The sequence below is a fragment of the Oncorhynchus gorbuscha genome, linkage group LG03 (assembly GCF_021184085.1).
Source record: "Oncorhynchus gorbuscha isolate QuinsamMale2020 ecotype Even-year linkage group LG03, OgorEven_v1.0, whole genome shotgun sequence".
NCBI classification, from domain to species: Eukaryota; Metazoa; Chordata; class Actinopteri; order Salmoniformes; family Salmonidae; genus Oncorhynchus; species Oncorhynchus gorbuscha.
Window position 1 is genome coordinate 20,770,491 of NC_060175.1, and position 20,658 is coordinate 20,791,148.

General features: G+C 45.8%; 1 protein-coding gene across 1 annotated transcript in view; it reads right to left on the reverse strand.

The window, feature by feature from the left end:
* Window positions 1-428: 428 nt before the first annotated feature.
* cast (calpastatin) overlaps window positions 429-20,658 on the reverse strand; it is an 86,209-nt gene continuing 65,979 nt past the window's right edge. Inside the window, 27 exon segments of the mRNA XM_046339955.1 lie at window positions 429-1,933; window positions 2,382-2,469; window positions 2,576-2,599; window positions 3,097-3,183; window positions 3,425-3,541; window positions 3,687-3,731; window positions 4,032-4,124; window positions 4,366-4,470; window positions 4,581-4,670; window positions 7,768-7,881; window positions 8,025-8,141; window positions 8,323-8,427; window positions 8,672-8,740; window positions 9,014-9,091; window positions 12,222-12,302; window positions 14,576-14,698; window positions 15,501-15,629; window positions 15,833-15,877; window positions 16,476-16,598; window positions 16,969-17,037; window positions 17,304-17,381; window positions 18,025-18,105; window positions 18,300-18,386; window positions 19,263-19,298; window positions 19,857-19,937; window positions 20,050-20,151; window positions 20,257-20,301. Of these exon segments, the coding sequence (XP_046195911.1) occupies window positions 1,926-1,933; window positions 2,382-2,469; window positions 2,576-2,599; window positions 3,097-3,183; window positions 3,425-3,541; window positions 3,687-3,731; window positions 4,032-4,124; window positions 4,366-4,470; window positions 4,581-4,670; window positions 7,768-7,881; window positions 8,025-8,141; window positions 8,323-8,427; window positions 8,672-8,740; window positions 9,014-9,091; window positions 12,222-12,302; window positions 14,576-14,698; window positions 15,501-15,629; window positions 15,833-15,877; window positions 16,476-16,598; window positions 16,969-17,037; window positions 17,304-17,381; window positions 18,025-18,105; window positions 18,300-18,386; window positions 19,263-19,298; window positions 19,857-19,937; window positions 20,050-20,151; window positions 20,257-20,301 (2,220 nt within the window). The 3' untranslated portion in view covers window positions 429-1,925.

Consider the following 20,658-nt stretch of genomic DNA (forward strand, 5'->3'; position numbering starts at 1 on the left):
CCAGCAGGGGGAAACGAAGAGAAAGAACAGGAACAAGACATGACATCATGTCGTTACTCAGTCTAATGACGAGATATGTATTGCTTATAGCTTAGTTTAAAATGATGTTATGAGATACTTTTCTCCTTATGAATTTCATGGCCTTGTAAATGAAACCAAAGACAAAAGCTCTGCAGTGAAACTTCAATAAAACCAAGGTAACATTTTCTAACTCAAATGTCGTATTCAGTTTCTTCCTAGACTTCTATGAATGTTTGGTAGAAATGTGCCATATAAAGCAATATTTTGGAATATTTGAATTATTGAACCATAGTGTACGTAATTATGTGTGTTCTTGTTACTGTAGGACCATGTTAGAGTGAACCTCTATCTTACTCTCTCTTATCTCTATTAGTAACCTCTTACAAATCTGAATGAAAAGACAGAAATGGTGAAACCACATCGATTTTTATTATGTTTTATTTACGACACTCAAATTCTACTCCTCAAGCGCCGAAGGCCGTTGCACAAACAAAAGACACAAAAAGAAGACTTGAGTCGAGGTTGAACACACGTTCCAAAACTCAAGGTGGAAGGAGCTTTGTAAAATAAAATTAAAAACACCTGCGCTGCTTTGTACAAGCGAAAGATGGTCCTAATATTACATGTGAAAATATTTCTAAAATAGTATAACTTTCTTCCCTTTAACTGCAACACAGATATACCGTAAGTTCCCTATACCGAAAGACCCTCTTACACAAATGTATTATAATACTGTCATGTCTTGTTATAGGCATTCATTTATTTATTGGCAATGTACATTTTAGGTTACCCCATGTAAAAAAGTCGTTTTCTGTTTTCGATTGTTGAGGGTGGCACAAGGAGTTACTCCAGACACATGAATGCTGAATACACACAATACAATTATTATTTGTATTTATTTAATTAGAATTCCCATTTCGAAAATATCTCTCAAGTTTTAAGTTTGAGACCTGCACCTAAATATGTAGAATTCTGTGATACCATTTTGGGGAAATAATCCACAAAGCGTTGGACTTTTTGACTAGAAGTGATAGCCCTTTAGACTGTGTAAATGACAGTGTCCTCATATCTAGAACAAGTCTTTACAGGTTACAAACAAAGACAGTTTACAGACATAGTGACTGCCTAAGTTAACTTCTGTGTCCACTTTCTGAAACCAATAAATGCTTTTATAAGGTAAAGTTCACACATATATAAACCCTTCTTAATAGATATTGCTTTACAGAAAGTAAATATATAGAATTGCTCACAGATGCATCCATATCAAGCAGATCATTTCCTGTAAATCCTTTTATACGTTTCAATATTGAGCAGACTGTGCTGTACACTAGTGTATTATGGTGGGTGTCCACTTAAGAGAATACTCACTCTTCTGTGTACATCAATATTGGACAGATATCCCAATCCCACATAACCCCTATATACTGTTCCTAAACACATGACACTCACTATTACCCCCAACGCTGTAGCAATGTTGCAGCAACGTCACTGCAACGTTGGGGCAATGCAGGCAGTTAGCTAGGATGGACAGTCAGTCAGACCACTTGAAAGGCAAAGCCTAGATTTAATTTCCTTACAGGATTGGACAGATTCTCTGTTCAATCCTGGGAAATAAGTCAGGACAAACTCCCTCCCTCGCTCGCTCTCGTTCCCTCTCTTTATTTTGCTCTCCTCGTCTCAAATGAAAGAAACCAAAAACTAGTACAATCTTCTGTCATATGCGAAACCAAGCAGGAAAGGCATTGCACACTGTGGTGTGTGTGTGTGTACATGCGCATGTGTGTAAGTGTGTGGTCATGTTTTAAAAAAAATCCAGTATATGTTCTCCACCATTTAGAAAAATATAATCATTCACAGCAGCTCCCTCGAGTGGCGCCACCGTGTGGCAGGGGACATGTAGTGCGCTAGAAACCTGCAATATATCAGAAATGTACATCAGTCAATGTCACAGGAGAAGAATCAAAAATCTGTCATAATAAGTATGCCAGGCCAGTAGATTCAGACTAAAAAGTATGTATGCAGTACTTTAGGGAATAAGAGACATGCAAGCATGGATTACAGTCACATTGTCTCCCAAGTGGCGCAGCGGTCAAAGGCACTGCATCTCTGCTAGATGCGTCACTACAGACAACCTGGTTCGAATACAGACGGTATCACAACCGCCTGTGATTGAGAGTCCCATAGGGCGGCAAACAATTGACCCAGCATTGTCTGAGTTTGGCCGGTGTAGGCTGTCATTGTAAATAAGAATGTGTTCTTAACTGACTTGCCTAGTTAAATACAGGTTAAAAAATAAATAAAAACTTTTTCAATAAAGATGGTTGAGTCTTGTAGTCATTACATAGATGTCTAGCTCTTACCATCCTTATTTGTGGATGCTGACACTACATCTGAACTCAGCTGTCCAGACAGATGGTCTATGGATGACGGATCCTCCTTCCTTTGTTTCTGAGGCAAAAGTTCAAGTCAATTAGAGGACATTGATATCAAATCACATGTATCTCAAATTATTATTAGGATCTAATTTCATTCATGTTTTCTATAGTATCCTTACCTTTGACTTTGACCTCGACTTGCTCTGCAACAAACAAAGTTGAGACCTTGGTCAAGAGTGGTTTTAACTTCAGGGGGCACCATGGTCATATGTGATATGGGACACTTGTAAGAAGTCTGGTTAACACTAGAGGGCGCTGTAAGACAATCAACAACGACTGTCTCTATAACCAAATAATCAATGGTTAGACTAGGTTTCAATTAAATGGAGGGTTATAAGCAATGTATTTTAAATGCAATGTCTGATTGAGCTGACATAAGCAGCTTTTGCCGTGAATGCAATCTCCGCGACCGCAGGAACATTGCCTTTTAAAGCTGAATTGCCTATAACCTGCAATTGGATTAAATCTCGGCCTTGGTTTGCTTTTCCTAAACTAGGAGTTTGCATTAGAAAAATGTGTGAATGTTTTGAGACATAACTAATATGAAAGCCACGGAGACATACAACTACAATGGTAAAATGTTACAATTTTGACATAATTATTCTAATGAGACCATGTTGCTGCTAGATACCCTCCTCACCTTTGGCTTGTCTCCCTTGGATTTGAACTCGGGGGTGTCTGGGAACAGGGTGCCTGCCAGGTCATCCAGGACAGGGGCAGACATGGGCTGGACAGAGAAACACAAACAGCCAGTCAATTCATTAACCTGCCTACCAACAGAACATCTCGGGGCCTGTATTCAAAAAGCGTCTCAGCGTAGGAGTACTGATTTAGGATTAGGTCTCACCCCTGTCTATATAATCTTATTCATTATGATCTAAAAGGCTAAACTGATCCTAAATCAGCCCTCCTACTCTGAGACTCACTTTAGTGGTCTGTTAGGTTGTTAGTGTGCAGTAGGTAAGTACCTCCAGTCGGGGCTGTCTCTGCTCTGTTGTCACGACTACTGAGGCTGCAGCTGGACCAGTTGAGGAAGACAAGTCTCTAGACAAGAGGTCAAGGGCCTCGCTGTCATCCATTGACGGCTGTAAAGAGAGAGGAAGATGGTCACTTATGTACTGTACATCTGGTTTACATGACTTAAACATGACCTTTATGAGTTGCAACACAGTATGACATTGAATATGACTTATCTGTGCGTTTATAGATACAATTGGACAGAAACCTCACCTGCTTGGGTCTAACATCAGCCTGGACTTTGGCCTCTGCCATTGCCTTTGAGAATAAAAGAAACATAACCTTATACAGCCTTGTTTACACCCTATATCCACCTCACATAACTTATTGGCACAGGGTAAACTGTTTTTATTATTTAGTCCAAAAGTGATCTGAATGGTACAGTACTATTTATGGTTTATTGCTAAATGTTCTGGGTGTGTAGTGGAGTGTAAATTCACAAAGGTTGTTTACCCATTTATTTACACACCTATTAGCATTTATGTTAACATTAGCACATTAGATTAGCATGTTCAGGATTCTCCGTTTTATTTCCTACTACAACTATGGACATGTTACCTTTCGGTCTTTCTCTGTGGGCCGGTACTCAGCTGGAAGGCTGTCATCCCTCTCCCCCACTTTGGTAAGCTTCTCCTCTATAACCTTTTTCTCCTAGGATGAGCAGAGAGCAGACTGATGTCAAATAGCCAATATGAGCTAATGCTATCTGTTACAGGTTTAGTTGCATTGCGGTAAAGCTTCTATTTTGACCAAGGAATAATCTTGAAAATGCAGATTATTTAGCCTTTGTGCAACAAAACTGCCTAAGGCAATTTTCCGTCACACTTTAAACTAAGTATATCTTATGTAGGCTTAATGAAGCATGCATAAACCCTTTATAAAATCTAAGTACCTTGACAATGTCTCTGACTGAGACAGGAGCAGGCTCTGGGATAGGAGCCTTGTCCATCAGGGAGTCTGACAAGGTATCCAGAGCATCTACTGTCCCTCTAGATAGCTACACACACATACACTGACAAGTTACAATGGGAATCTGACTGACCCGATATCTTGGACGTGAATGAAGCATAAAACAACAATGATGTCACATGAAGTGTGTCTCAGTACCTGGCGGTCAACAGCAGATTTGACTGCAGGAGCAACAGCTGGGGCTACAAAGTCCCCTGCCAGGGCATCCAAGGCAAAGTCATCTGAGGCCTGGAGTCAAAAGAGAGAGATATGAAAAAACAAGAACACTGCATGTACATGTTAATTAAGCTTTTATACTACTGATAATGAAAAAACTAAGAGACGTAAGCAGCTAGACATAAAAACACATTGGATGATCATAGATCTATACATGTCACGCCTTGGTCATTGTATTTTGTGTTTTTGGTATATGTTTGGGTAGGCCAGGGTGTGACATGGGTTTATATGTTGTGTTTCGTATTGGGGTTTGTATTTATTGGGATTGTGTATGATTAGGGGTGTGTCTTGTTAGGCTTGGCTGCCTGAGGCGATTCTCAATTGGAGTCAGGTGATTGTCATTGTCTCTGATTGGGAACCGTATTTAGGTAGCCTGAGTTTGCATTGTATTTTGTGGGTGTTTGTTCCTGTCTCTGTGTAGTGTTCACCAGATAGGCTGTAATAGGTTTCACGTTCCGTTTGTTGTTTTTGTATTTATTCAGTTATTTCATGTACCGCGATTTATTTCATTAAAGTCATGAGTAACCTACACGCTGCATTTCGGTCTGACTCTCTTCATTCAACAGACGAACGACGTTACAGAAACACCCACCACCACTCACAGACCGAGCAGTGTGTAAACTGGCAGGATCTAAAGGAGGACGTTATGGACAGTAGAGGCATGGATTATACGACGTGGGAAGAAATCGACAGGTGGGCGGCCGACCCATAGCGAGTGCAGGAGCCCGCCTGGGATTCGCTTCAGCAGTGCGAAGAGGGCTACAGGCTAATGGAGTCTAAGAGGAAAACACGGCGACGCAGAGCGAAAACCGAAAGTAACGGGGGAGAGCGCAGAGAGAGAGTGGCTGAGTCAGGAGTCAGACCGGAGCCTACTCTCCCTGTTAATTGTGAGGAGCAGCAATATGAGGACTTCTGGTCTTGGGAGATGATATTAGACGGTAAAGGACCCTGGGCGCAGCCGGGAGAATATCGCCGTCCCAAGGAAGAAATAGACGCGGATAAAGCGGAGAGGCGCAGGTATGAGGAGGCAGCACGGCGAAGCGGTTGGAAACCGGAAAAACAGCCCCAAAAAATTATTGGGAGGGGGGCTAGAAGGGAGAATAGTTATGACGTTTAGGAAACCTGCGCATACTCCCTGTGCTCACCGTTGGGCTAGAGAGACCGGGCAGGCACCGTGTTATGCTATGGAGCGCACTGTGTTTCCAGTGCGGGTGCAGAGCCAGCTGCAGCACATACCAGCCCTTCCTATTGGCCGGGCTAGAGTGGGCATCGAGCCAGGTAAGCTTGGGCAGGCTCGGTGCTCAAGAGCTCCAGTGCGCCTGCACGGTCCGGTCTATCCAGAGCCACCTCTACACACCAGTCCTCTGGTAGCAGCTCCCCGCACCAGGCTTCCTGTGCGTGTCCTCGAGCCAGTACCACCAGTTCCAGCACCACGCACCAGGCCTCCAGTGCGCCTCGCCTGTTCAGCGCAGCCAGCGCTTTTCTCCTCTCCTGCGCTGTTGGAGTCTCCCGCCTGTTTAGCACAGCCAGAGCCTTTCTCCTCCCCTGCGCTGCCGGAGTCTCCAGTCTGCCCAGCGCCGCCAGTGCTCTCAGTCTGCCCAGCGCCGCCAGTGCTCTCAGTCGGCCCAGCGCGGCCAGTGCTCCCAGTCTGCCCAGCGCCGCCAGTGCTCCCAGTCTGCCCAGCGCCGCCAGTGCTCCCAGTCTGCCCAGCGCCGCCAGTGCTCCCAGTCTGCCCAGCGCCGCCAGTGCTCCCAGTCTGCCCAGCGCCGCCAGTGCTCCCAGTCTGCCCAGCGCCGCCAGTGCTCCCAGTCTGCCCAGTGCTCCCAGTCTGCCCAGCGCCGCCAGTGCTCCCAGTCTGCCCAGCTCCGCCAGTGCTCCCAGTCTGCCCAGCGCCGCCAGTGCTCCCAGTCTGCCCAGCGCCGCCAGTGCTCCCAGTCTGCCCAGCGCCGCCAGTGCTCCCAGTCTGCCCAGCGCCGCCAGTGCTCCCAGTCTGCCCAGTGCTCCCAGTCTGCCCAGCGCCGCCAGTGCTCCCAGTCTGCCCAGCGCTCCCAGTCTGCCCAGCTCCGCCAGCGCTCCCAGTCTGCCCAGCGCCGCCAGTGCTCCCAGTCTGCCCAGCGCCGCCAGTGCTCCCAGTCTGCCCAGCGCCGCCAGTCGGCCCAGCGTCACCAGTCTGCCAGGATCCGCCAGAAGTGCCAGTCTGCCAGGATCCGCCAGACAACCTGAATCATCCAGTTCCACCAACCAGCCAGGATTTACCGGAGCCTACTACCTGCCTGAGCTTCCTCTCAGTGCCGGGCTTCCTCTCAGTGCCGGGCTGCCCCTCAGTGCCGGGCTGCCCCTCAGTGCCGGGCTGCCCCTCAGTGCCGAGATGCCCCTCAGTGCCGAGATGCCCCTCTGTCCCGAGATGCCCCTCTGTCCCGAGATGCCCCTCTGTCCCGAGATGCCCCTCTGTCCCGAGATGCCCCTCTGTCCCGAGATGCCCCTCTGTCCCGAGATGCCCCTCAGTTATGTGGGGATCTGGGTGAGGACTATTAGGCCATGGTCGGCGGAGAAGGTGGATGATCCCAGGACGCGAAGGGGAGGAACTAGGACATTAATGGAGTGGGGTCCACGTCCCGAGCCAGAACCGCCACCATGGACAGACGCCCACCCGGACCCTCCCTATGCTCTTGAGGTGCGTCCGGGAGTCCGCACCTTAGGGGGGGTTCTGTCACGCCTTGGTCATTGTGCGTTTTTGGTATATGTTTGGGTAGGCCAGGGTGTGACATGGGTTTATATGTTGTGTTTCGTATTGGGGTTTGTATTTATTGGGATTGTGTTTGTATTGTATTTAGGTAGCCTGAGTTGTATTTTGTGGGTGTTTGTTCCTGTCTCTGTGTAGTGTTCACCAGATAGGCTGTAATAGGTTTCACGTTCCGTTTTGTTGTTTTTGTATTTATTCAGTTATTTCATGTACCGCGATTTATTTCATTAAAGTCATGAGTAACCTACACGCTGCATTTCGGTCTGACTCTCTTCACTCAACAGACGAACAACGTTACAATACAGAGCAGACCAATCAGCGGATGGTTTTATAAGTGAACGATCAATCGTAGAGAGTGTTGTTCACCTGTGTGGGAGGAGCTGGGGGGCAGAGGACAGGAGCATGGACAGCTGGAGCCACACAGGAAGACATGAAGTCACCTGACAAGATCTCCAGAGCCTCACCAGAGTCCATGGAGGGCTGAGGGGAGAGAGAGAGAGATTCCCTCGCTTCAAAAATTCCTGGTACTCTTTAGTGCTGGTTCCTTCTGGTTCTTCTAAAAGTGATACAGAATTTGTCCTCTTATCTCCCAACGACTTGCATTCTGCCAATATGAGACTCACCTCTGGCTTCAGAGGAGGCAGGTCTTTGACTTTGTTTTCTGTGAACCTGTACTTTGGTGGGAGTGTGTCATCTCGCTCACCCACAAAAACTCCCTTCTTCGATGTGAGTTTGCCCTCCTGAAGAGCAGAAATTAACACAAAATGTCACACACAAGTTTCGCACCTGTGGCCATACGAAATACCACATTAACTCTATCCGTCACAGCAGGACTTTCTGTCATCTTCAGGCTAAACAATTCAGCTATGAGCCCCATAAATAAAGAATAAAGAAAGGGAATACAAGTCAGTGTGAGTATACCGTGACTATGTCCTCATGTCTAATCTTGGGAGGTTCAGGTGCTGGTTCTGGAGCAGGCAGAGAGTCTCCCAGAGCACTGAGAGCATCCAGGGACATGGAGCCACCCTGGAGACACACAGACAGAGGGGGGCAGAGGGGACAGAGAGAGAGACACACAGACAGAGAAAGGAACACAGAGGCAGAGAGGGGGGGAAGTGGGACATAGGGAGGGAGATTAGATCATGTGATCAACAGTACACTGGATGGTGCATAGAACATGAACAACTGCAATACATCTCTACTGGTCTTCCGTAAAATACTAGTATTTCATTGGTTGTTAGATAGAAACTTTAGCCCTCAAATGACAAACCCCATCTGTCTTCGGCTTGGTGTCCAGTGGGGAGTCCAATCCTGACATCAGAGAGAAGTCATCAGCAAACTGAAACACAAACACAAGTTAATACATAACAGTTTCTAGCTTCACAACCCGACATAAGTATAACATAGAATAGTTGAAGAGTTTGTTGTCTATTTGCATGAATATAGCATTTTTGATGACAAAGTACTCAACACAACAGTAGCACAGCATCAGCTGCAACATTGGACATCCCAGTTTAACACTGGACATAAGCGTTTGTCACTGTTTATTGTGTATTATGCATGGTTTATGTTATGTAGTCATGCAGGATGTAGGACCTTTGGTGTTATTTACCTTTTCCACCTTAGCTTTCTTGTCAACAGGGGGAGCAGGAGACTTGGTCACAGGTGCAGACTTAAACTCTTCAGCTTTCTGGAAGAAGAAGAGAGATTATTTGGTTTGTTAAATACTTTCTTAGGTTCCAGTTGAGAGGAACAAGGGACAGCTAATTTCAAGCTTTCACTAGAAAGCTGTCTTTACAGAACGTTAGCATGACATATCAGTTGTCATAAGCTATTACAGCTGACACGGTGTTACAATTATATGTCATGGTCATCTTGTATGTATCATAAATACAACATGGCATTAGCATTAGCAGTAGGTGGCTAGCAAGTTCGTGTCACGCCTTGGTCTTAGTATTTTGTGTTTTCTTTAATTATTTGTTCAGGCCAGGGTATAACATGGGTTTATTGTATTTCGTATTGGGGTTTTGTAGTTATTGGGATTGCAGCTGAGTAGGGGTGTTGCATAGGTTTGGCTGCCTGAGGCGGTTCTCAATCAGAGTCAGGTGATTCTCGTTGTCTCTGATTGGGAACCGTATTTAGGTAGCCGGGGTTCACTGTGTATTTCGTGGGTGATTGTTCCTGTCTCTGTGTAGTGTTCACCAGATAGGCTGTCACGTTCCGTTTGTTGTTTTTGTATTTCTTAGTTATTTCACGTATCGTTCCGTTTTTCTTCATTAAAGACATGAGTAACCACCACGCTGCATTTCGGTCCGACTCTCTTTCTACAAACGAAGAACGCCGTTACAGAATCACCCACCACACACGGACCGAGCAGCGTGTTAACAGGCAGCGACAGCATGAACAGCGAAGGGAGGACGTTATGGACAGCAGAAGCATGGAGTATACTACGTGGGAAGAAATAGACAGGTGGGCGGTCGACCCAGAGAGAGTGCCGGAGCCCGCCTGGGATTCGCTGGAGCAGTGCGCAGAGCGAAACCCGAAAGTCACCCCCAAATATTTATTGGGGGAGGGCTCAGAGGGAGAGTGGCTGAGTCAGGAGTGAGACCTGAGCCAACTCTCCCTGTTAATCGTGAGGAGCAGCTGCAGTGGGAGAGGCTGCACCACTTGGAGAATTGGACATGGGAGGAAGAACTGGACGGAAAAGGACACTGGGCTCAGCCTGGTGAATATCGCCGCCCCAAGGAGGAACTATGGTATGAGGAGGCAGCACGGCGACGCGGATGGAAGCCCAAAAAGCAGCCCCCAAAAAAATATTGGGGGGGGGGGGCTTACAGGGAGTATGGCTACGCCAGGTAGGAGACCTGCGCAAACTCCCTGTGCTTACCGGGGGGCTAGAGAGACCGGGCAGGCACCGTGTTATGCTATGGAGCGCATGGTGTTTCCAGTGCGGGTGCATAGCCCGGTGTGGTTCATACCAGCCCTTCGTATTGGCCGGGCTAGAGTGGGCATCGAGCCAGGTAAGGTTGGGCAGGCTCGGTGCTCAAGAGCTCCAGTGCGCCTGCACGGTCCGGTCTATCCAGAGCCACCTACACACACCAGTCCTCCGGTAGCAGCTCCCCGCACTAGGCTTCCTGTGCGTGTCCTCGATCCTGTAGCACCAGTTCCAGCACCACGCACCAGGCCGTCAGTGCGCCTCGCCTGTTCAGCACAGCCAGAGCCTTCCTTCCCTCCTGCGCTGCTGGAGTCTCCCGCCTGTTCAGCGCTATCAGAGCCTTCCTCTACAGCACTGCCGGAGCCTCCTGCCTGTTCGGAGCAGCCTGAGCTGTCAGTCTACATGAAGCAGCCAGAGCTGCCAGTCTGCAAGGAGCTGCTAGTCTGCAAGGAGTTGCCAGTCTGCAAGGTGCTGCCAGCCTGCATGGAGCAGTCAGAGCTGTCAGCCTGCATGGAGCAGTCAGAGCTGTCAGCCTGCATGGAGCAGTCAGAGCTGTCAGTCTGTATGAAGCAGCCAGAGCTGTCAGTCTGTATGAAGCAGCCAGAGCTGTCAGTCGGCATGAAGCAGCCAGAGCTGTCAGTCTGCAAGGAGCAGCCAGAGCTGTCAGTCTGCAAGGAGCAGCCAGAGCTGTCAGTCTGCAAGGAGCAGCCAGAGATGTCAGTCTGCAAGGAGCTGTCAGTCTGCATGGAGCAGCCAGAGCTGTCAGTCTGCATAGAGCAGCTAGATCCGCCAGTCAGCCATGATCTTCCAGATCTGCCAGTCAACCAGAATCTTCCAGATCTGCCAGTCAACCAGAATCTTCCAGATCTGCCAGTCAACCAGAATCTTCCAGATCTGCCAGTCAACCAGAATCTTCCAGATCCGCCAGCCAGCCAGGATCTACCGGAGCCGGCTACCTACCTGAGCTGCCCCTCAGTCCCGAGCAGCCCCTCAGTCCCGAGCTGCCCCTCAGTCCCGAGCTGCCCCTCAGTCCCGAGCTGCCCCTCAGTCCCGAGCTGCCCCTCAGTCACGAGCTGCCCCTCAGTCACGAGCTGCCCCTCAGTTCAGTGGGGTTCTGGGTGAGGACTATTAGGCCATGGTCGGCGGCGAGGGTGGATTATCCCAGGACGCGAAGGGGAGGAACTAGGACATTAATGGAGTGGGGTCCACGTCCCGAGCCGGAACCGCCACCATGGACAGACGCCCACCCGGACCCTCCCTATGGTTTTGAGGTGCGTCCGGGAGTCCGCACCTTAGGGGGGGGGGGTTCTGTCACGCCTTGGACTCAGTATTTTGTGTTTTCTTTAATTATTTGTTCAGGCCAGGGTGTGACATGGGTTTATTGTATTTCGTATTGGGGTTTTGTAGTTATTGGGATTGCGGCTGAGTAGGGGTGTTGCATAGGTTTGGCTGCCTGAGGCGGTTCTCAATCAGAGTCAGGTGATTCTCGTTGTCTCTGATTGGGAACCGTATTTAGGTAGCCGGGGTTCACTGTGTATTTAGTGGGTGATTGTTCCTGTCTCTGTGTAGTGTTCACCAGATAGGCTGTAATAGGTTTCACGTTCCGTTTGTTGTTTTTGTATTTATTAGTTATTTCATGTATCGTTCCGTTGAGTAACCACCACGCTGTTGAGTAACCACCACGCTGCATTTCGGTCCGACTCTCTTTCTACAAACGAAGAACGCCGTTACAGTTCGCTGTCCAACAAGATAGGCTACATTGTGCTGTGTCATTATGACTGTGCTATGTCAGTTGACATTGGTTCTCATAACAGTTTACCATCTCATGCTAATGACAGTTCTACGATGAAGGGTTGAGGAACAATAATTATCAGTCTTTCTTTACCTTGATGGGAGCGGGTGGAGGTGGAGCAAAGTTTGAGAAGCCAGCAGACAAGGCATCAACGGCAGCCAAATCCTCAACTTTCTGTCAACAGATGAAATATTATCGAGTTATAATCACATCTCACTTTAGGGCTGGGCGATACATTGAATTAATTCGATTAATTCGATTTTTTGTTCTTGCGCGATATTCCAAATGCCTGTACCGCAAGAATCGAGGTTGTGATTTATCTTTTTTAGAGCGTTTACTTCCGCTTGTTCTCGTGTTGTATTTTTGGTCTCGTCTCTTTCGCTCCTTCTGTGCGGTGTGCATCTCCCCATTTACACGAGAGGTCTATATATAATGAAGAGATGCACGTCTCTGCCTTAACAAGCTTAGGTCCAAAATAAACCCAAATTGATCGAGAGCGAACCGTTTCGCTTTGCCTCTCTCTCTATGATTTACACACCTGTCCTCTCACGCCAACAAAGTTGAGAGATCACATCTTCCTCTCTGACAAGCGGTTTCAACTCGCTATTTGCATTTTAGTTTTGGTGCAACATAATCGGTCATATGGACACCAAAACACATTGAAACATTATTTTACTGTCATAGGGGATAAGTTTACTTTTCTAATGATATCCTTTTTATGTCTCAACTACTCAAATTGCGCGCAGAGCCGACACGTCTAAAACTAGAGTATGAAAGAAATTGATTGAGCTCACGCATTGGGTGAGCTAGCAGCATTTTAGCCACATTCTGTTGTACTCGCGGTCTCGCCAGTGTTTTATAAATGTGCAATAAGCATAACAAACTATTATATTGGCAATTCGTTCTCATTCTGAGAAATAAGGTAGACCACCTGAATTTAACATCTGAACAAAGTGGACAGGCTAACATGCTTTTAAAAAAGGTTGGAGACAGACAAAAGGGTGTGTTCATAACAATTAAACTGTTCAACCTTGTTACCTAGCAAATAGATCCAAGCTGGCTAAACTTGAAATATAAAAGATTAGCTAAAGATTAGATATTGAGACATGTGCTCATTTTCTACAACATCCGCAGAGTACGACCCTGCCTCACACAGGAAGCGGCGCAGGTCCTAATCCAGGCACTTGTCATCTCCCGTCTGGATTACTGCAACTCGCTGTTGGCTGGGCTCCCTGCCTGTGCCATTAAACCCCTACAACTCATCCAGAACGTCGCAGCCCGTCTGGTGTTCAACCTTCCCAAGTTCTCTCACGTCACCCCGCTCCTCCGCTCTCTCCACTGGCTTCCAGTTGAAGCTCGCATCCGCTACAAGACCATGGTGCTTGCCTACGAAGCTGTGAGGGGAACGGCACCTCAGTACCTCCAGGCTCTGATCAGGCCCTACACCCAAACAAGGGCACTGCGTTCATCCACCTCTGGCCTGCTCGCCTCCCTACCACTGAGGAAGTACAGTTCCCGCTCAGCCCAGTCAAAACTGTTCGCTGCTCTGGCCCCCCAATGGTGGAACAAACTCCCTCACGACGCCAGGACAGCGGAGTCAATCACCACCTTCCGGAGACACCTGAAACCCCACCTCTTTAAGGAATACCTAGGATAGGACAAGTAATCCTTCTCACCCCCCCCTTTAAGATTTAGATGCACTATTGTAAAGTGACTGTTCTACTGGATGTCATAAGGTGAATGCACCAATTTGTAAGTCGCTCTGGATAAGAGCGTCTGCTAAATGACTTAAATGTAAATGTAAAATGTTATATAGCCTAATGCCTACTATAAGAAGTTAGTCATTATTAGTGAATGTGCATTATGCGTGGTTCTACTTACATTTGTAACAAAAAAGGGCATTTTCACAGACAGACTTGAAAGCCAGATTAGTAATTATAGCCAAAAAAAGCAGGTTAAACTATTTTGATAAAATAATTACAATATTAATTGGTCTTATGGTTGTGGAAGGCTTATACACTATATACAGTGCATTCGGAAATAATTCAGACCCTTTGCCTTCTTCCACATTTTGTTAAATTACAGCCTTATTCTAAAATGGAATACATAATTTATCCCCTTATTAATCTACACACAATACCCCATAATGACAAAGTGAAATCAGGTTGGTTTTTTTGTTGCTAATTTCTAAAAATGAAATACCGTATTTACGTAAAAATGTAAAATGGTACAGTAGACATCCTTCACTGCGTCCAATGCACTTTGAGTCTCTGTTACTGTGCCCATCTGTTAATTCATGATCTTGGATACATTGTGTGAAAACAGCGAAAAAATGACAATGACACAAACAATTGATCAATGATAGCCCCCTAACCCCAGGGATAGCCCCACCCTCAAGAGCCTTGTACTGTAGCGTGGTTAATACACCAAAGTAAACTGGAGTCTACCTTAGTCTGTGGCCCCTTCAGAGAGGCATCTCCAGCCACGGCAGCTGGTGCAGCAACAGCTGTAACCAACTTAGCAGGATCCTTTTTAGCCATGTCAACTTTGCTTGATGTGGTGGGCACACTCTATAAACGCATATGGTTCAAGCCATTAGACGAGGTGCAGAGAAGAGTTCAGAGTGCTGTGCATAATCTCACAGTCAGTTTACTGGAGTGATAGGATGACTGTTAGCAGCTTGTCTGTTATTGGTAATGGAAAGGAAAGGTGCCGTGAGAAGAGAAGTACCTGACCAGAATTTGTTGTCAGTTTAGTAAAGTAATAGGAAGGTAAACAAACCCAATCAACCTAAACCAGGTAAACAAACCCTGTCAACCTAAACCAGGTAAACAAACCCTGTCAACCTAAACCAGGTAAACAAACCCTGTCAACCTAAACCAGGAAAACAAACCCAGAAGTAATACTAGATATGGTGTGCTGCAACCAGAAGAAAAAGGAAAAGTGGAAATATATTGTGGCTTCTCTGTGGTGACAACAGATGTGACAGACATGGTTTGTCTTGACGTGTTGAGCGCAACAAAGTGTGGGCATGCTGGGAAGACTCAGTCATAGAGCTTAAAAGTAAAAGTGCCTGATCACTTCCCACTTAGACACACAGACACCTCTAGGCCAGAAGTAAGGAAGTCCAAAGCAGAGATATGTTTTGAAATATATCGGCAGAGAGAAGAGGAAGGTAGAATACCATATAAAGGGGTGGAAGAACGACTAAAACCTCAAGATCACGGGAGAGATGAGGAAGACATAACACATGGAATAATGACCCAGGAAGAGTGTGTTGAATGGGGAAGTGAGCGTAAAGAGAGCCAGGTCGGGTAAAGAATAAAGATCCAAAGAGAGAGGCCCCACACTCCTCGACTGTCTGCCATCTACCTTGGCTGTCTGCTCCGGAGACTCTCGAAGCTTTGGTACTTCAGCTTTCCATGGCGTTGTCACCTCCCCTACAATATTGCCTCCTCCTGTGGTAAGAGGTGTAGCTTTGGCTGGGTGCATGGGTGCTGGCTACAATCAAGGATGAGTTAATACTCAATGTATACAACAGAAAAAGAGCAAATTCAATGTATTGACACCCTGTAACAACAGTTAATGAAATAACACTGGTTAATGTAATAACTTATCTAAATGTAATAAATATAGATGTTTAATGTAATAAAATTGGTAAATTTAATAACAAATAATAGAGAGAAAAGCGAGAGATGTTTTACCTCTTTGGCTGCCTTAGCTCCTGGGGGAACTACTTCCACCTGTACCTGTAACCCAGAGCAGGTGAGGTTAGTGAATACAACACGAGGCTACTATCTGTGATACTGCTCAGCTCCTATACCCAACTGAGCTTCTGGATGGCTGTGGGCTCAATTCAACCAAACCTACATAGGTAGAACTCATGCAGGAACAAGAGCACCCTCTTTCTAATGTAGTCAAAAAAAATTGCAGAACGGTAAAGCAGGTGGCAGGTAGCCGAGCGGTTAAGAGCTTTGTGGCAAGTAACCGAAAGGTTGCTGATTCGAATCCCTGAGCCGACTAGGTGAACAATCTGTTGATGTGCCCTTGAGCAAGGTACTTAACGCTAATTGCTCCTGTAAGTCCCTCTGGATAAGAGCGTCTGATAAATGGCTAAAATGTAAAATGATACAGTAGACATCCTTCACTCTTTCCAAGATCTGTGAGTCTCTGTTACTGTGCCCATCTGTTCATTCATGATCTTGGATACATTGTGTGAAAACAGCGAAAGAATGACAAGGAAACAAACAAGTGATCAATGATAGCCCCCTAACCCCAGGGATAGCCCCACCCTCAAGAGCCTTGTACTGTAGCGTGGTTAATACACCTAAGTAAACTGGAGTCTACCTTAGTCTGTGGCTCCTTCAGAGAGGCATCTCCAGCGGCGGCAGCTGGTGCAGCAACAGCCGTAACCAACTTAGCAGGATCCTTTTTAGCCATGTCAACTTTGCTTGATGTGGTGGGCACAGTCTATAAACGCATATGGTTCAAGCCATTAGACGAGGTGCAGAGAAGAGTTCAGAGTGCTGCGCATAATCTCACAGTCAGTTTACTGGAGGTTAGCAGCTTGTTAGCAGCTTGTCTGTCATTGGTAATGTAAAGGAAAGGAGCCCTGAGAAGAGAAGTACCTGACCAGAATTTGTTGTCAGTTTAGTGAAGTAATAGGAAGGTAAACAAACCCAATCAATCTAAACCAGGTTTTAAAAAACCCTGTCAACCTAAACCAGATAAACAAACCCTGTCAACCTAAACCTGTCAACCTAAACCAGATAAACAAACCCTGTCAACCTAAACCAACTTAAACCATCAAACTAGAAACTGTAGCCCTCATATGACAAACCTCATCTGTCTTAGGCTTGGTGGCCAGTGGGGAGTCCAATCCTGACATCAGAGAGAAGTCATCAGCAAACTGAAACACAAACACTAGTCAATAGATAACAGCTTCACAACCCGACATAAGTATAACATAGAATAGTTGAAGAGTTTGTTGTCTATTTGAATGGATATAGCATTTTTGATGACAAAGTACTCAACACCACAGTAGCACAGCATCAGCTGCAACATAGGACATCCCAGTTTAACACTGGACATAAGCGTTTGTCACTGTTTATTGGTTATTATGCATGGCTTATGTTATGTAGTCATGCAGGATTTAGGACCTTTGGTGTTATTTACCTTTTCCACCTTAGCTTTCTTGTCAACGGGGGGAGCAGGAGACTTGGTCACAGGTGCAGACTTAAACTCTTCAGCTTTCTGGAAGAAGAAGAGAGATTATTTAGTTTGTTAAATATTATTTCTTAGGTTCTAGTTAAGTGGAACAGGGGAACGTTCATTTGAAGGCTTCACTAGAAAGCTGTCTTTACAGAACATTAAAATTACATCACAGTTGTGATAAACTATTACAGCTGACACTGTCAAAATGATATGACATGGTCATCTTGGAAGCATCATTAATATGTCATGACATGATAAGCAGTAGGTGGCTAGGAAGTTAGCAGTCCAACAAGGTAGCCTACATTGTGCTATTGTAACAGTATAACTTTAGACCTTCCCTTCGCCCATACCCGGGCGCGAACCAGGGACCCTCTGCACACATCAACAACTGACACCCACGAAGCATCGTTACCCATCGCTCCACAAAAGCCACAGCCCTTGCAGAGCAAGGAGAACTACTACTCAAGGTCTCAGAGCAAGTGACGTCACCGATTGAAACGCTATTTTGTGCGAACACCGCTAACTAGCTAGCCATTTCTCATCCGTTACACTATGTGTCATTATGACTGTGTTATGTCAGTTGGCACAACTTGATATTGGTTCTCATAACATTTTACCATCTCATGCTAATAACAGTTCTACAATGAAGGGTTGAAGAAAAATATTATCAGTCCTTGTTTACCTTGATGGGAGCGGGTGGAAGTGGAGCAAAGTTTGAGAAGCCAGCAGACAAGGCATCAATGGCAGCCAAGTCTTCCACTTTCTGTCAACAGGTGAAATATCATTGGGTTATAATGACACCTCACTTCTTATTTACAGCATCACTGGTCAGGACCTCAGTCTCACCCAAAAGACTATGGGACTAATAATCATTCTGTAACCTTATGCATGTTTTAGGGAACAGGGCTCTAATTGATTTATAAGTGATTATAACCTGTTAATAGTGCAAAGTCTCACCTTCTCCTGTTTCTGAGGGATGGGAACCATAGAGGTTGTGAACCCAAAGGACAGGGAGTCCAGAGCCTCATCGGTGCTCATGGGTTTCTGATACAAGTAAACAAACAAGCAAACAAATAACCTCAGTTATACACAAAGCATTACAGTAACAGTTTTGTCTTTAACTGCATCACTAGAGGGCGAGTCAAAATAACTCCAACCATTTAAAAGAGACCAGGAGCAAAAGAACCGACACACCCACCAATCACATTTCCTAGAATCTAAATCACAACAAAGCATTCCACAAAGGACTCTGTGCAGAATCTCTTTACAAAACATCAGATTTGGCAGGAAGCCTAGTGGTTAAGAGCATTGGGCTAATAGGTTGCTGGTTCAAATCCCTGAAGTGGACTAAAATGTAACTGTAATAAAATAAAAAACGCTTTATAACCAAACGGGCAACTTTAGACAACTCATTTTTCTTTTTTTTGACAACTCACACAACATACTTCAGGGGTAAAATAGTTTCCTTCTGTCCTAACAAGCTCTTAGAAGCAGAGGTATACTACACAGAGAACTGCAGTACAAAACAAGGTGTGGCCCAGAGGGTGAATGTGTGTGCAAGTGTATATAAGTGAATAGGTGTGGAGTAATGAGTGATTGTGTGTTGACTATTAATCTGCTGTTAGTGTGTGGGTGTGTTTATAAAGGATGGGTTTAGCAGAACTAGAGCCAGCTGGTTGAGGTGGGTCTAATGTTGCAAAGCAACATTCCACACTGTAGGAGGTACCCAAAACTGTTAGAAGAGACCATGGGATGACCTATGGTTTGTTTAGTACCTTTAGTGTGTGTGTGTGTGTGTGTGTTTGTACGCACATGCATTAGTATGTGGGTATGTGAGAAAGATTGAGAGGAAAAAGTCAATATCTCAATATTTCTCCCCAGCATACAGTGTATTCCCTAGCAGTAAATACAATGACTTACCGGGACATCTTTTGGCTTGACTTCTGCAACTGGGGCCTATGAAAACGTGATTTAACATTGTAATTCAATGTAATAAAAGTACATGAATGATATATTCTAATTGAGTAAGCTTAGATTTAAATTAAATCTGAACATGTTCTGACAAAAGAATGACAAAAGAATATTAAAAAGTGTGGTAACTATATACAGGCTTTTTTGGCAAAGTCCAGAAACAAATCCTAGTCCATCATATAAACCCGAAATAAAAGGATAGATATGGTAGTAACTTCATCTTGTCATCTGATCAGCTTGGGGAAAATGGGCCCATATTGCTAAAACCTATCCATTCGTCTCAGATTAACACAAGTGTCCAGGGGATAGGACATGGTCTAGGGGCTGTTTCTGGGTGGGGCGTATCTCTCTGTTGGAAGACCTGATAACCAAGGGGTTCCAGTCAAATGTCTCATGTCAAAGGGAGTACTGCAGTACAAAGCTAAAGATACATGCAAACTCAAAGCTCTCTAACAGCAGAAGGCTGAGGGTTGGATTAAGATGCAGAAGTGATGATGATGAGGAAGAAGAACACTGGAGGGGAAGCGTGATTTAAAGACTGACCATGTCTTCAAATCGGTATCCTGGGGGCAGTGGGCAGTCGTTCCCCCCACAGATCACTCCCTTCTTTGAGGATAATCCATGCTGTGAGACATATACAACAACACACACTGTTTTACATGGTGACCGGGTGCACACACACAACCCAATCCAAATTGCACTGTGCACACACACACACTCTGTGAAGGTTCTGTACCTCTATCACCTCTGGCCCGGTGTATACATGGGCTGCAGGGGCGAAAGACTCTGATGAGGGTAAGGAATCAGCCAGGGCATCGAACGGGTCCACAGCAAGCTCCTACACATGATGCAACAAAACTCAATCACAAGCAATGCAACTCCATGCCAATCAATTTAGTGCAAAATCAAACCCACATAGAGAAAAGATACATGGATGTTTTACCTCTTTGGCTGCCTTAGCTCCTGGGGGAACTACTTCCACCTGTACCTGTAACCCAGAGCAGGAGAGGTTAGTGAATACAACACTAGGCTTCTATCTGTGATACTGCTCAGCTCCTATACCCAACTGAGCTTCTGGATGGCTGTGGGCTCAATTCAACCAAACCTACATAGGTAGAACTCATGCAGGAACAAGAGCACCCTCTTTCTAATGTAGTCAAAAAAAATTGCAGAATGGTAAATCAGGTGGCAGGTAGCCGAGCGGTTAAGAGCTTTGGGCAAGTAACCGAAAGGTTGCTGATTCGAATCCCTGAGCCGACAAGGTGAACAATCTGTCGATGTGCCCTTGAGCAAGGTACTTAACTCTAATTGCTCCTGTAAGTCCCTCTGGATAAAAGAGTCTGCA